Source organism: Nesoenas mayeri (genome assembly GCF_963082525.1).
Source record: "Nesoenas mayeri genome assembly, chromosome: 1".
NCBI classification, from domain to species: Eukaryota; Metazoa; Chordata; class Aves; order Columbiformes; family Columbidae; genus Nesoenas; species Nesoenas mayeri.
Window position 1 is genome coordinate 171,418,816 of NC_137541.1, and position 14,441 is coordinate 171,433,256.

At 44.4% G+C, this 14,441-nt stretch overlaps 1 protein-coding gene across 4 annotated transcripts in view; it reads left to right on the forward strand.

The window, feature by feature from the left end:
* Positions 1–1,147: 1,147 nt before the first annotated feature.
* The window catches only part of DACH1 (dachshund family transcription factor 1), a gene marked incomplete at both ends in the record, with an annotated part of 361,904 nt that continues 348,610 nt past the window's right edge, over positions 1,148–14,441 (forward strand). For all 4 annotated transcript variants that reach the window (XM_080362842.1, XM_080362843.1, XM_080362844.1 and 1 more), the window contains one exon: positions 1,148–1,860. In XM_080362842.1, coding sequence (XP_080218968.1) covers positions 1,148–1,860 — 713 coding nt within the window. The remainder of the gene's footprint in view (positions 1,861–14,441) is intronic.

The window sequence follows — 14,441 nt, forward strand, 5'->3', positions numbered from 1 at the left end:
TAAGTTACTTCGGTGCCGTCGCGGCCCCCTCGGAGCGGTTTCTCCGCCGCCGTGCCCCGTCCTTCTGATCCGCGGCCCCTCGCAGGGAGGTCCCCTGCAGAAACGGCCGCCTGGGGATGCCCTTGCGCGCCCCGCGCAGCCACCGGCGCCCGCGCAACACAAGGGCCTTGGCGCTGCCGCCGGACTTTCAGTAGCAACTCCCACCCCGCCGGGAGGAGCGTTTGCGGTCCCGGGAGAACAACAACGAGAGCAACAGACGCGTCCGGACGTTTCTGCTTTTGTCCGCGGGTGCCCCCGCCCCAGCCCCGGCAAGGTGTGCGGCCAGCGCCCGCCCCGCGCCCCGGCTTCTCTGCTCCTGCCCGGCTTCGGGGGGAGCGCTGGAGACGCTCGTGTTTCTCCACAAACTGTGTTGACAAGCGACTGCTGAAAAGGGCTGGGAAAATTACATCTCGTCTCTGGTGGGGTGAAATATGAAACATGTAATCTAACGGTTCCTGAAGAGGAGGGGTGGGGGTGGGGAGGAAAAGGGACTCCTCTCTCTGTTTCCTTGCTCCGGGTTCCTGGTTGGATAATTTGGGTTAATACTAGTGAGTGAGCCTTTTGCTGCTTCAAAGGGTATTTCAAGTTGCCGGAGCTCCTCCCCTCCGCACCGTGTGACAACAACAACTCGTCCAGCGAGCGAGCGAGCGGCGGCAGCCAGCACTTCCCAGCTCATTTTCTCTCTGTCATTCCCCTCTCAATCTTTGATCAATGTACTTGCCAGAGAGAACCGAAGTCCTTCAAACCTCCTCCTTTTCACCTTCGTCTTTAACGTGGTGCTAGAGCAAGGACCACAAAAAGAAACTGCCCTCCCCCTCCCCTCGGCCCCAGCCCCGCCGCCCGGAGCGGACTTCTCCTCCTCCTCCTCCTCCTCCGTCCCCACTTGCGGGACACTTTGTGCGTTTCTCTCTCTCACTCTGCCCCCTGCTCTCTCGCTCGCCGCAGCACCTGATCTGGGGTTATCCCCCCCTTCTTCTCCCCCCTCCTCCCTTCTCTCCTTTCCTTTTTTTTTTTTTTTACTTTTTTTTTTTAATTTTCCCCTTTCCCCTGCGTGTGTGTGTGGGAACTTTCCCCCCCTCCCCCTGCCCCCTCCGCCGTATATGTGACCATGGCCGTACCGGCTGCTTTGATCCCTCCGACCCAGCTGGTCCCCCCTCAGCCTCCGGTCTCAACTTCTGCCGCCTGCACCACCACCACCACCACCTCCTCGTCGGCCACCTCCTCTCCGTCTCCGTCCATCGCTCCCCCGCCGGCCGCTTCGGGGACAAACCTATTCCGGCCGGAGCCCATCGCAGCGGCGGCAGCGGCGGCCACAGTCACCTCCACCACCAGCGGCGGTAACGGCGGCAGCGGCGGCGGCAGCCCCAGCCTGGGCACCGGCGGCGGCGGCGGCAGCAGCAGCAGCGGCGGCGGCGGCGGCAACGGCGGCACCTCCACTCCCAATGCCAGCGCGGCCAGCGCGGCCAGCAGCTTGCCCGGCAAGCCGGTGTACTCGACCCCGTCTCCGGTGGAGAACACCCCCCAGAATAACGAGTGCAAGATGGTGGATCTGAGGGGGGCCAAAGTGGCCTCCTTCACCGTGGAGGGCTGCGAGCTCATCTGCCTGCCCCAGGCTTTCGACCTCTTCCTGAAGCACTTGGTGGGGGGCTTGCACACGGTCTACACCAAGCTGAAGCGGCTGGAGATCACGCCCGTGGTCTGCAACGTGGAGCAGGTCCGCATCCTGAGGGGGCTGGGGGCCATCCAGCCCGGGGTCAACCGCTGCAAACTCATCTCCAGGAAGGATTTCGAGACCCTCTACAACGACTGCACCAACGCCAGGTAACCGCCGCAAGGCACACGCACACACCGCCAGCCCCCCCCGCCCCGCTCCCCGCCGCCGCCCCCGTCCCACCCCCGCACGGTGCGGCCCGGGCGGGCGCTGCGCCGCTTCCCGCTGGCACCGCGCGGGCCCGGGGGGGCGGCCCGAGCCCTGCGGCCACATGCGCTCGCCCCCCTCCCTCAGTCCCTGCCTCTCGCTGCCCCGGCAGCCAGCCGGCCTCCTCCGCAGCGGGCCGCGCCGCTTCTTGCTCGGACGGGGGGAGAGAGGAAGGAGAAGGGGCGTTTCTGCCCCTCTCCCTCCGTGCCGTGCAACTGTCGCCTTGTCATTGTCCCCGTCTCTGGCCCTGGCACGGGCGCTGCTTACGCGGGGGGCAGAGGGCCAGTGAAGGATGGGGCAGCGGGGGCCAAAAAGTGCTTTCTGACCGCTCCCCCTTCCCCCCCAAGTTTGTCCCTGGATATATCTTCAAAACGGGCAACACTGGGAAAAAACTGCCTGAAGGGTGAACAGGAGTGGGCGGGGAGCGGTCCTGGGCGCGGGGGGGGGGGGCTGTACACAGACACTGGGTTTTCGCGTAAATGGGATGGGGCGCGGAGCCGCCTCCCGGGCGGAGGGCTCTATCCGGGGTGGATGGAAGCCACTGGGCCATCAGCTGCTGTCATATATCCGACGGGGCACGTGCACTTTTTGTATAGGTCTATGAGGCAGTTGCCACATGGCGACCGGGGAGGGGGGGACGGGAGGGCGGGAAGACGGCGAGGAGGAGGTGGCGGCGACTGCTATTGCTCTGGGGTAGCGGGGAGAGGTGGCAGGCGGCCGGGCTGGCCTGCTCCCCCGTGGCGGGGGGTCGGTTCCCGAGGAGCAGGTGCGAACAGCTCCCGGCCCCCGCCAGCCGGGGAGGAGGCGACGGGGGCAGCCGGGAGCGCGGAAGCGATTTGGCAAAGCTGAATCATGTTACCGCGCAGAATAACGCGGGCGCGGTGGCGAGGATGGCGCCGGGGGCGGGAGGGCAGCGGTTTGGCTGCGGGTGGTGCGCGGGTACCGCCGCGCTCCCCTGCCCGCTCACCCCGCCGGTCGTGGTGGGGGGGCACGGAGGAGAGATGAAGCCCCAAACTTGGCACAACCGGGGAAGGGGTGCTGGGGAGTAACGGGGCTGGAGAAGGAGCTGGCCAAAGGGAAATTCCGGCTGCAATAGCTGCCTGCTTTGCAACGGAGGGGCGAAAGCGTGGGGCTGTTATCTCTCAATCTGTAGGTTACAGGGCTGAATCTGCTTGATAAAGAGAAGAGATCGCATAACTGCCGTGACCCCGAGATCGGAGCGGTCGGAAGCGCCTCCATTCCCGGGGGCTCCCCCTGCCTGGGGCGGCTGGTGGGGGGCTCAGGTTCTGCCGCGCTGGAGGGGCGGTGGGAACTTGAGAGGGAGCGCAGGCTCGGCCGTAGTCGAAGTCCCGATCCTACTTTCAATATACGCAAATAAACAGAACGGGCTCGTTTCACTTTCCCATTGTCAGATCTCAAGGTGCAGCAACAGCCAACACGTGGGGAATTAACCCCATGCGATGCCGCGCTCCTGCCCTTCCCCGGTGACGGGGGGTGCGGCATTCCCTCCTTCCCCCTTGGCTGAGGTGGCTGAGGGTAGTTGGAACTAATTCATTAGCATAGAGCCAGGCGAAGCAGAGCACTCAGTCTGCAGTAGCTGTTGCCGGATGGATTGTTGAAGTTCCTGAATATTCAGGGCAGCAGGACAAAACAGCCTGGAATAACTTCCAAGCGCTGACATAACTGTAGCTGCTCGGGTAACTCTGCTGTTGTTTCATGTGGAATCAACATGAATATTAATAGCTGCTCTTAGACTTTTTTTTTTTTTTTTTTAAAATGTGTGTGTGGCATTTAACTTGTAACAACTCTGCACGACTTCCAAGATTTGGTCCTTAAAATAAACTGATGGAAGTTTTCTTTTGCTACAGTTATACTGTGTGAACTGTAATTTGAACATGTGAGATTGAAAAAAAGCAAAACTTTTTTTTTTTTTTCCTTTTTTGTTTTTAGGGAGGGGGGAAAAGTAATGAGGACACCAATTCCTGGACTTGGCAGGGCTATAAAAGGGTTTGGCAGCCTGGTTGTAACATGGGTTGATTATGTCAACAGCACAGAATCGGCCGTGTTTCAGCTGTTTCTGAGGTCTGCTGTGTTGCCATCCAGCATAGTAGAAATTACAGTAGTGGGTTCAGAAGTGGATAGGATTTGACCCTTAAAAAGCATAATTGTGGTAGACTTATTTATACATCCATTAAGCAAATAACTTAATGGAAAGGATATACAATAGGTATGCAAAATGTATTATTACAGTATAGACGAATAAAGCAAAGTGGGTCAGTGAGTTTTGGTCAAAATGGGTGATATCATCAGAAGATAAAGCTGTATTTACTTTCTGAGTTTCTCCTCCAATACATTTCATTCTGATTCTTCTTTGCTTACAAATTAATTATTTTTAATTATTTCTGACGTTATAGTAATTATGCAGGATATTTTGATCTACTCGGTTTAGTGATTTGAGCGACCTTTCCAGACTCTCAGCTACTGCACACACTTTAGCCGGGTGATGTCTTTTTGTATCCTGGATGGACACTTAACTGTTGAGATGGAAGCTGTGAGAGCCAACCCCATCCTCACGGCTAAATTGTTATACTCATCAGATTCAAAAATTTTGAACCAGCATCTTATCACTGTTATATTTGTCTCATAATCAGCTGATGCACTCGAGTACGCTAATCCCTCTTTGGAAAGCTTCATCAAGGTTAATACGTTATTTAATCAAAAAAGGCATCCAAATAAAGCCATTACTTCGTTGTTCTTTAAATGGATTGAATCTTTAGTTGCCAGTTGCTGTGGAAATAATTTGTAATAACTTATTTTGAGATGGAAAAGTTTTAGATGTGTTTCACCAAAATGATACATTTTAACTGTGATATTGCTGTTTAAAAAAATCAATAAAACAAAAATCAATAAAACACCAAGGGATTTTCTATTGAATGCTTAATGTGGAGGTCTGTAAAGTGAATTGGTTTCTGTGTTTATTTGTGATACTCCTAATAATAACATGATACTAAAGGACCTTTTTCTAAATTAGGCTTCTGTATCAGTTCACTGGAAAAACAAGCTTCCGTTATGGAAGATGACTTTTCTTTTCTGGTCATACTGACCTTTGCTTTTATTTTCCTCATAAAAAACACTGGTCGCCAAACAGAAATCCAGGAAATAGCAAACTGTGCATTTAGCTTACATTCCGATTAAACGGTTTGACATTAATGGGATGCTAGAAAGCCATATGCCAAACAAATAGGGGAAGGATAAAGGCAAAACATGGAAAACATTTAAAGCTACTAGATGCCAGTCGAGTCAGGTTTCTTGAATGTGTGTGTGAAAGAGAGTAGCGAACTGTGCACTGGATGTCACCTGCCTAGGATTAATGACCTGGAAGCTATTGATATCAGATTGTTTCTGGTCTCTTGTGTTTCAAGCACTTGTCGTGGAATTTTACTATGCTGGGTCCCTCCGTGGAGTTTTCCCACGTACATAGCCTGGCTTTGGATCGTGCCCACCCGAGTAAAGACTAAAAGCGTGTGCCTTCTTCTGACCTTCCTCCTGTGGCCAGGATATGTTAATCTTTTCTGACATTTGAGGATGATTTTGAATGAGTGCATTGACATTCATACGTAAAGCGGGGAATTATTTGCACACTTTGGGAGGTATTTACAAATTTTGGAAAACAAACTAATTGATTTTTTTGCTATACAGGGGAAGGACGCTGAACATGAAACAATTCCTTTCAAAGCCTGTCTTACATGGCAGTTATTAAGTCTCTGATAGTTCCTGCTCCTCTCAAATTATGTGGACCTAGCATGTCCCTGTTTACTGAGTACTGCAAGCTTGCATAGTTGGTTTTTATTTTTTTTTGTTTGTTTTAATTAAAGGAGTATCTCACCCAGATAGGTTAATATAGATCCTAGATATTTCAAATGAACAGGCCAGCAAGTGCAGCTGGAAGGAATGTCAGATATATAGTATCTGTGGTTTATATTGATGACCTTCCTTCTTGCCACAGATTACTAAAATATAATCAGCAGAAATACGGTGGGTTTTACAAGCAAAGACGACTTCTGGAAGGCCAGAGAATAAATTGTAGTAACTATAAAGAGGGAGTAACATGTTTGGAGGTGGCTTCCTCGGACTTAAAAAACCTGAAAGACTCCAGGTGCTTGCAAAAACAGAACTTTGACATCTATCTTATGATATTTATTTATCGGTAAATATTCTGAATTAGAAGCCGAGGTCTTTGAACCAAACTTATTACAACACAACAGACTATTTATGCCTTTAACCTGACACTTAGTTGCAGGCAGTGTCTGGTGTTTGAGGAGGGGAATACTTCTCCCCGGTGCAGGTTTGCTGCCCGTTGTGCAACACCGCTTGTGCCGCTCCTGTGAGGGGCTGCCAGGGGTGGGCATAGGGACATAGGGACATTTTTTTCCTGATTGCTGCACATGATTTTCCTGAAGTATTCAATTTGATTAACTCCTCCTTTATCTTGCAGCTGTGAATGTTATTATTATTTTTTTTTTTTAATTATGAAATTTTTCACTGGTTACTGTAGTTTATATAAAAATGCACAGTTTTCTTGTCAGTTTTCTATCAGCTTTCCTTACCAAAATGGACTGTGTGGAAGCAAACCACTGCTCTCTCTGTCCAAATGCTCAGTTTGATGTTAGGCCTCTGCTCTCTTGCTGGAGCTGCAGGCATGATGCTGGGGGCTGGTGGTCTCCCCTGGAATGCTGGGACCCCATGTCCCACTACGTCCCACTGTGTATCCCCATGGGCCGGTGCTTGGGGGCTGCTGCGCCCACCCATGTCTGTATCTGCCACTCCACAGCACCGTAAACCAAAACGCACTTGGAGTAATCTTACTTACTACTTGTCTGCCTCATATTTTGTAACCTGGAGTGTGTTCCGAACATTTATTGGAAATGATAATTTTGTTTGACTGCCATTTAGTGTTTCTTCTGTTTTCTCCTGTTACTAGATTGTTCCAGCCGGCTGTTTTTGTCTATTGCTGCAATTCATCATCTAAAGTGAATTGCGTATGAAGCAGAGAATTGTCATACACTGGATTGAATGTTAATATTTCCCTTTTGAACTATATCATAGATATATTAAATTATCTCTGCTGGTCTGGTACAGGTAAATCTCTTCCAGCCTTGCCAGTTTTGCCTCTTCATGGAGGAGCTGTACAAGTTTAGCTGTAAAAATTCATTTCTGCCTGCAGGATAGCAGAGGAAGCAGTCAGAAACTACTGAGTTTTATCAAAATTGTATGAGCCAGCGAACCGAGAGTCCGAAACAACCACGATTCCTGTCTGTTTTTAAGCAACAGGACTGGATTTAGATCCTCTTTGTTCTTTTATAAGTTAAATATGTTTTGTTTTAAAAATAACGTTTGGGGCATCTGCTTTGCGTTATGAGTTAATTCCATTCATTGTTTTAAAATAGTTATTAACCTTTTGCAAATTATATAGTGCACATGAACAGTAATTTTTTCAATAATCTTTAAATGTGCATACTGTAACAGCGCCATAATGTGGACTGACATAATATGAATTGACAGTAAATTTTTAGTTGCCTAAATACGTATTTAAATGATAGAGCTGAAGAGTCATCTGCAAAAAGCTATTATGATCCAGGGAGTTAATTCATATATAGATAATTTCTCCAGTGTGCATTAAGGAAGAATTCTTCTTTTTCCATTACCATTTAAAGTATTTTAAAAATTCTGAAACATAAACCAAAAATCTTTATATTTAGAATCGAGGAATGTCTGTGATTTGAAATTATAAAATCCAGGTTGCCTTGAGAAGTAACTTTGTTCTTAACCCACTATGTTCTGCTTATTTTTCTGATACGGTGCTCAGCCAGGGGCATCTCCTAACAAGTGCTGATGTTTCATTTCTTAAGCAGTGCAGACTATTGAAGTATAATCCATCGAATACGGAATTTTAGCTTTAACTGTGGATAACTGTGGACTGTTTTAAACTTTTTTTTTTTTAGTGGAAGGAAACTAAAAAGGTAGTAGCATGTTTTCCATAGCATAAAGTAGAAAAATGCTGTCACTGAATTTCATGAGAGGAAGGATCAGCTTTTGACCATACAGTTAAGTCCCAGTTTGGGATTCTTCACTCTAAATCACTGATAGCAATGAGCTGGGAAACTACACCAGGGAAGGATAGCTCTGTAAAGATTGTAAACTTGCATTATCGCCTGTGAATTTTCATTGATCTCTTTTAGAGATGGGATATTGGACTGAAAGGACCCTGAGTGGCAGTTCAGATACATTCACCAAAACTAATGAAGCTGCTTGTATGAGTTGTGATGGAGGAAGTGGATCACAACATATATTTCGGTTCACATTGCTTTAAACATTGTTCTGTGATAATTGCATTTAGAGTCAATGTCCTCCTGTGGCAGGTGTATGAACATTCATGATACAATTTGTAAGACTGTATGGGAAGATCCTCTAAGTTGTGTGTATCCAAACAGTTTTTTGGGAATAAACAAAAACTTTCTAAAATAGTCTAAACCTGTTTTTTAGTATTCTTAACACTATTATCTAGATGTAATAAAACAGTTTAAAGCTTTTTTATTACGCATCTCTGAGGATATTTCTGTGGGTAACACTTACCTAACTTTCTGTTCATTAGTCTGTTTAAAGGTACCCTGTTCGCTCCAAGACTAATTTACCGTAGATGTTTTCTTTGCATCTCGTATATTATGCATCTTCCTTGTGAAGGAGAAAGTTACTTTAGTATGAAAAAGCACAGATTTTTTTTTGTTAAAAATATCAGACAGTGGGATTTCATGTCCATTGGAAGGCTGAAGTTAGCCATAGCCCAGAAACAGTGGAGCAGGTGTCATTAAAATTTCCTGGTATGCCTTGGCGTGCCACACTAACTGGATGTTTTTTTCCATTAAAATGAGAAGATCTCTTGGTCATTAAATTTTATTTGTCCTTAGAATTTATAGAATTATTCTCTGAATTAGCCAAATGGCTAAATTCTGCTTAAATTCCTTTTGATCCAGAATAAGCTCAGGTTCAAGCTAAGCTTTCACACAAGTTTTCCTATTCACATTACAATTTTGTATAATATTAAAAATACTGAAAAAATGCATCTTAACTATTAGACATGTATTTTTATTGTTTAATTTGTTCCTTAGATTGCATGACTGACTGAGAGGGCCATACATAGGTGTGCCTACAGACTACCTGGCTGAGAAAATAACAGTGACATACTGGAATGGAAGGGGGCTGGGTAGAAGGGGAAAGAAGGGGAATATCTGGGGCTGCTGCAAGCATTTTAGAATAATTGACAGCTAAAATATATTTGTAGCGTGACAACGTCGTGATTGAAGTTCATAACTAAATAACGTTCATGTTAGAGCACTTGTTAATGATACTGTACTAAGAACAGGTAATCGTATTTTGCATTTGGACCAAAAGCTGTTGTTCAGGACATATGTCTTATGCTAGTGTTCACAAATTGCTGTGTGATAGAATCTTTTTTTTTAATCTTACTTTTGGGAAATGCTTTGCACTATTATCTTACATAAAACTATTGTAAGAGATCAAAAAGAAAGTAGTTGTACAAAGTAAACTATAAAAGGAACAGGTACTATATATTTCATTACTATTTAATTACATCTTTTGTAACCCTGATTTTATGTTGTTCCCATACTTCTGAATTTTTTTGGGGGGTTAATAAAGAGCTAGATCATGACTTCGTGTGTGCGACAGAAAAAAGCTGCTTACAGGTTATAGGTACTATATTTTGAAAGGAAATACAAACAATGCATTACATTTTTATAGGTGATAAATCTAGTCAGGGCTTATTAATAGTTTGAGCACTCTTTTAAAAACACTGCTAAAGCTATTATTTTTTAAGTGATACTTTTCCAAATGTATTAAAAATATAAACTTAATATTTTAATTGGTTTTATATTGTGTTTTAATGGATGCCAGTGTTGTCTGTCCTTACGAAGCATATAATTTGTTTCCAGTCTCCTAGCCTGCTGTAAAAACCTTTGTTGGAGAAGGTCACCTGTAGGACTTTGCTATTTACATATAAAATAAAAATGCTGTGCTTTTAAACCTTATGCCTAACTTTAAGAATGTGGATAGTCCTGTTGCTTTCAATAGCCTACATACATCTTTTAAACCCAGCATACGCAAAATACATTTGGACGTGCTATAAAAGAATCAGCTGACATCTTTGGTAGGAAGCTGTCTTACTGTATACTTTTTTGCATCCATAGGGACAGTTTGAAAGCACTGAAAAAATGCTTTGGATTAGCGTCCTGTAAATTAACACTTGTTGCATAAAATAGATTCATGATGCATTTTTAAATGTTTTTGTGAGTATTGTCTTTTTTCGTATTAATTCATTTAAAGAAATCAGAGCAGCTTCTTGACAGGAATGAGAATCAGAATTTGGTATAACCCGTGGCTTCATACCCCCTGCTGGGATTTTTCGTGTTCATTTTTGCAGAACAGGAGCAGCCTATCTCTTTCTGAAGGCAATGGGCACTTCCAAGATGTGTGCCATACCTGCCACTTTTCACATTTTAGTTCTGATATTCACTGATAGTTTGGTGGGAAGGAAGTGAAACCATTTTCCAGTTGTTTTCTGTTTCCTTAAATTTCTGCTTAAAAGCTTAAAAAAAGAGGGGGAAGGAAAATACCTCAGGTGGTATTAAGTGTATAATAAATACTGATACAAGTGAAAAGTCGTATGTTCTCTTTTTAATATATTTCCCTCTTAGCTTGTTAGAACCGTTCTTACCATGTAGATGATACATAGGACTTTATTATTTCTCTGTGTTTGTATCTACCACTAAAGACTAATGCCACGATTCTGTTGCAAATTTTCTTGTATACTGTTCTAATTCAATATAGAATCAGGTTTGTTTTTTGGTTGTGTGTTGTTTTTATTTTTTTTTTTCTTTCTGATACTCATAGCTTTTAACAGCTGAGGTTAAAAAATAAACATGAAATGCTAATAAATTATTTTATCTTACATTATTTGGTATAGTAGATGGCTTATGATTCTACTGGTCCCATTGAAAAATAATTTGCTGCTGAAATACCATGTTAAAAATAAAGATAGTAGTAGAAAACGAAGCTCCTGCTACAGTAATTTACTGTTTAAAGTATAGCTATGTATAAAATACTTTCTTGAGAAGCTATGAGGAAAATGTGTTAGAAATACTAATTTAACAGCATATAGCTGTTTCAGGAGTACACATGCAAATTGTGTGAGGAAGGAGTCATAACATTTCCTGGGGAGTGCATCAGTGAGGTTTTTAGTTGAGATGTTTGGCTATAGCCACAGCTGTTGGGTTGGCTTGAGGCCACCTCAAGGTACAACAGGTGGGAGATGGATAAGAATTAATACACTTCCAGCAGATTTTACCTTTCAGAGCTTCTCTAGCATCATCCCGGCAGAGTAGAGGAAAAGGGGGAATTTTTCTTCAGAAGCAGCAGCCCACCTCCATAGTATGCAGAGGTCAGGTTTTCACATGCCGAGAAAGTGATTTGCTGAAAGACTCTGATTTATTTTTGTCTGTTATGCTTCCTCCTCTCTTTGAATCTGTTGGTAAAAGCTCTGTTATGGGAGCCTTTCCCTATGGAGATGTCCCTGCAGAGATCAGCCTGCCCGTGGGCTGAGAGGGGGCAGCCCGTGGTGCCTCCTGGCCTTGGGCCCACATATGGACTTACAGGCATGCATGAGATGCTTGTGTAGAGCTGGCCAGTATACTCTTTATGTAGGCTGGGGAAGCTTTAGTAGACCCAGGAGGAGTATGGTCCCATATGGGGGGATTTGTGTTGGTCAGCTGAGTGGTCAGACTCAACCCATTGTCACTCTGGCCTCATTGCAAGGGAAGTTCAGGCCCCAGTATGCAGGGCATGGGACATGATATTAAACATGGTCATTTCAAGTTGTTTCTGGAGGACTGGAGCTTTCATGGAATTTAGTTTGTTGCTGCTCAGCCTTTGCTGGTATGGGTCTACCAAGTACAAGTTTTCGTCTTTTCTGGTGACCCCTTTTATGATTTTGTCTTGTTGCATCTTATTTTACATGTTATATTACTGAAATTAAGATAATTCAATGATATCGTAAGAGGTAATAAAATAATAGTTACGAAATGCATTGTGAAGCATACATGTATTCACAAATGTTCCAAACAATGACTACATGAGTAAAACATTTGACATTACAGGAGAAAGATGTCATCAGTTGAAGCTGCTGGCATTGTTATATGATAAGGTCGTCTGCTCTTTTATTTGGTATGCCAGCTGATGAAAGAAAAATATTGTTATATATATATTTTTTTAGGTGAAGAACACAGGCATTTTCATCAGCTTGAATGAGAAGAGCCAAGTAGTTCTAAATGCTGCTTTGTGAAATCGTGTTTCACCTCTGTAAGTGCTTTACTGTGTGGAAGATGTGCTGTAATCGGGATGGGTCTTTCTTTTCAGCTTGGCTAATCGTTTCCTCTCACAAATCCAGAACGTGTGCAGATTTGAACTTGTAGCCAGGAAAAAGTGCTGCCATGCTTCAAATTGCCAAAGGACCTCAAGGGACAGAAACTTGACCTGGTTTTATGAAACCATAGAATTACATTTATACAAGTTACCCCATGGGAAAGGAATGAACTGATCCCAATTCATTTCTAAATACTGGGGCCTTATGGGTCACATTTGAATTCTCTCCTACACCTGTTTTTCTACTAAATTTTTCTGAGGACATTTTTAGAAACTTACATTACATTAGGTGTGGGTCATGTGCCTAATATTTAACAGTTCAGTGTTCTAATTCTTTAAAATGTCTAATGGTTTCTTAATATAATTAAGCTGCAAAAAGTTTAAATTATAGAATTTGTTCAGTATGGGCTAATTCCTCAAACCGTGAACTCTCCTCTGGGTTTAGTAACTTAGGCTTCGTTTTCCTGCATGTGAAGTGTGTACATAGTCTCAAAGCAGGCAGTAGCTGTAGTTAATACATGTTGAGTGGGCTATAGAGAAGAGAGTGACTGCGAACCGGTCATTAGGCTGCTCACCAGGGACGTGGAACTCAAGGTTCAAAAAGAGTTGCTCAGTTTGCAAGAAGACACCAAGACTCCTTTCTTCCTTCCTCCAAGATGACCTTTCTCCTTCCCTCAATTAGACTAAAAATTTGGGACATGGAAAATCTGGGTTCAGACCTCCTCTTGGAATCAGTGAAGGCAATGAGTAGGTGCAACCATGGCTGTCCTTTGTTGGTGCTTTGAGCTGGAAGCCTAAATACCCCATGGTGAGTGCTTACCCCTCTCTGGTGAATGTGTTATGGTACTTAAGGCGTTCCAATGTTTCTGCCAGTTTAGTCCCAGATTGGAGTATGCCAGTTGGGTTTCAACAGTGGGCCCTAAGGACAGGGAAGGGTTCATTGGTACATTTAAATACCTGGAATTATATGCTTATAGGGCTACATTAAAATTAGAATTCACTTGCATTTTTATTTATTTAACAAACTGTGCTCTGTTCAGCTTAAGTTTGCCTCAGCAATTACTATCCCACAGAGGCCCTGCAAACCTTGCAGCCTCTGCTTCCTTCTTGTGGAAACCATTTCCCATTCTCAGGCAATCGTTCCCATCCTTGAAAGGCGTTTTCAGTGCTGAAATTGGCATTAAGTGCCTGCAGCAGTCTACCTGTTTCCAGTGAATGAGTGATGGATTTGGATACTACTCACCTAGTATAGATTGCTTTTCCCTTTATACACCGTCCTAACGCTTCAGATTGACTAAACAGCTGAGCCGATGGTCCCTGGACTTTCTAGTCTTCAATGCTGATGTCCCAGTCCGGAGTTTGTCATCACTTTTTTGGCTTGGGCAAAAGGAATTGGAAGGGATGAGATGGAAATTATGGTGTATCACAACAAGAAAGTATTTATTTACTCTGTTTGTTTGCTTTTCACACTGATGAATTTTTCCCTACAGTTTATATTAAGCCATTCATGCCTTTGCCAGTGTGGATACGCAAACTGCTTCATGAGGCATCATCATAGGGTTGTTGCTCACAACCCATACTTCATTTCACTGGCGGAGTGAAGGGCAAGTCTTCTAAACTTTGATTACTTATCACGGTTATGTATTTATTATAAATGTGTACCTAATGTCCCTTTCTAATTCACCTCAAAGAAATGGTCGTATTGATCTGTAAGCTCTTTTTTTTTGTCTTTCTCTAAGTCAGCCTTATGCTTTTAGCGATTGAGTTTTTGTTCATGCCATCAACAGGTTTGACTGCTGTGTGATGCTGATACCCTGAGCGGGTAGAGGGGGACATTTCTTCTAAAACACAGAGAATGACTTTGTTCCCAAATGATTTTTAATGGAAAGTGGGGAATCCAGTTGCATTTGGGAATTTCAGCATTTTTCTGAAATACTTATTTGCTTGGCTTTCCCTTTATACTTGTGTTGTTTGTAAGTTGTGTGGAAGATGC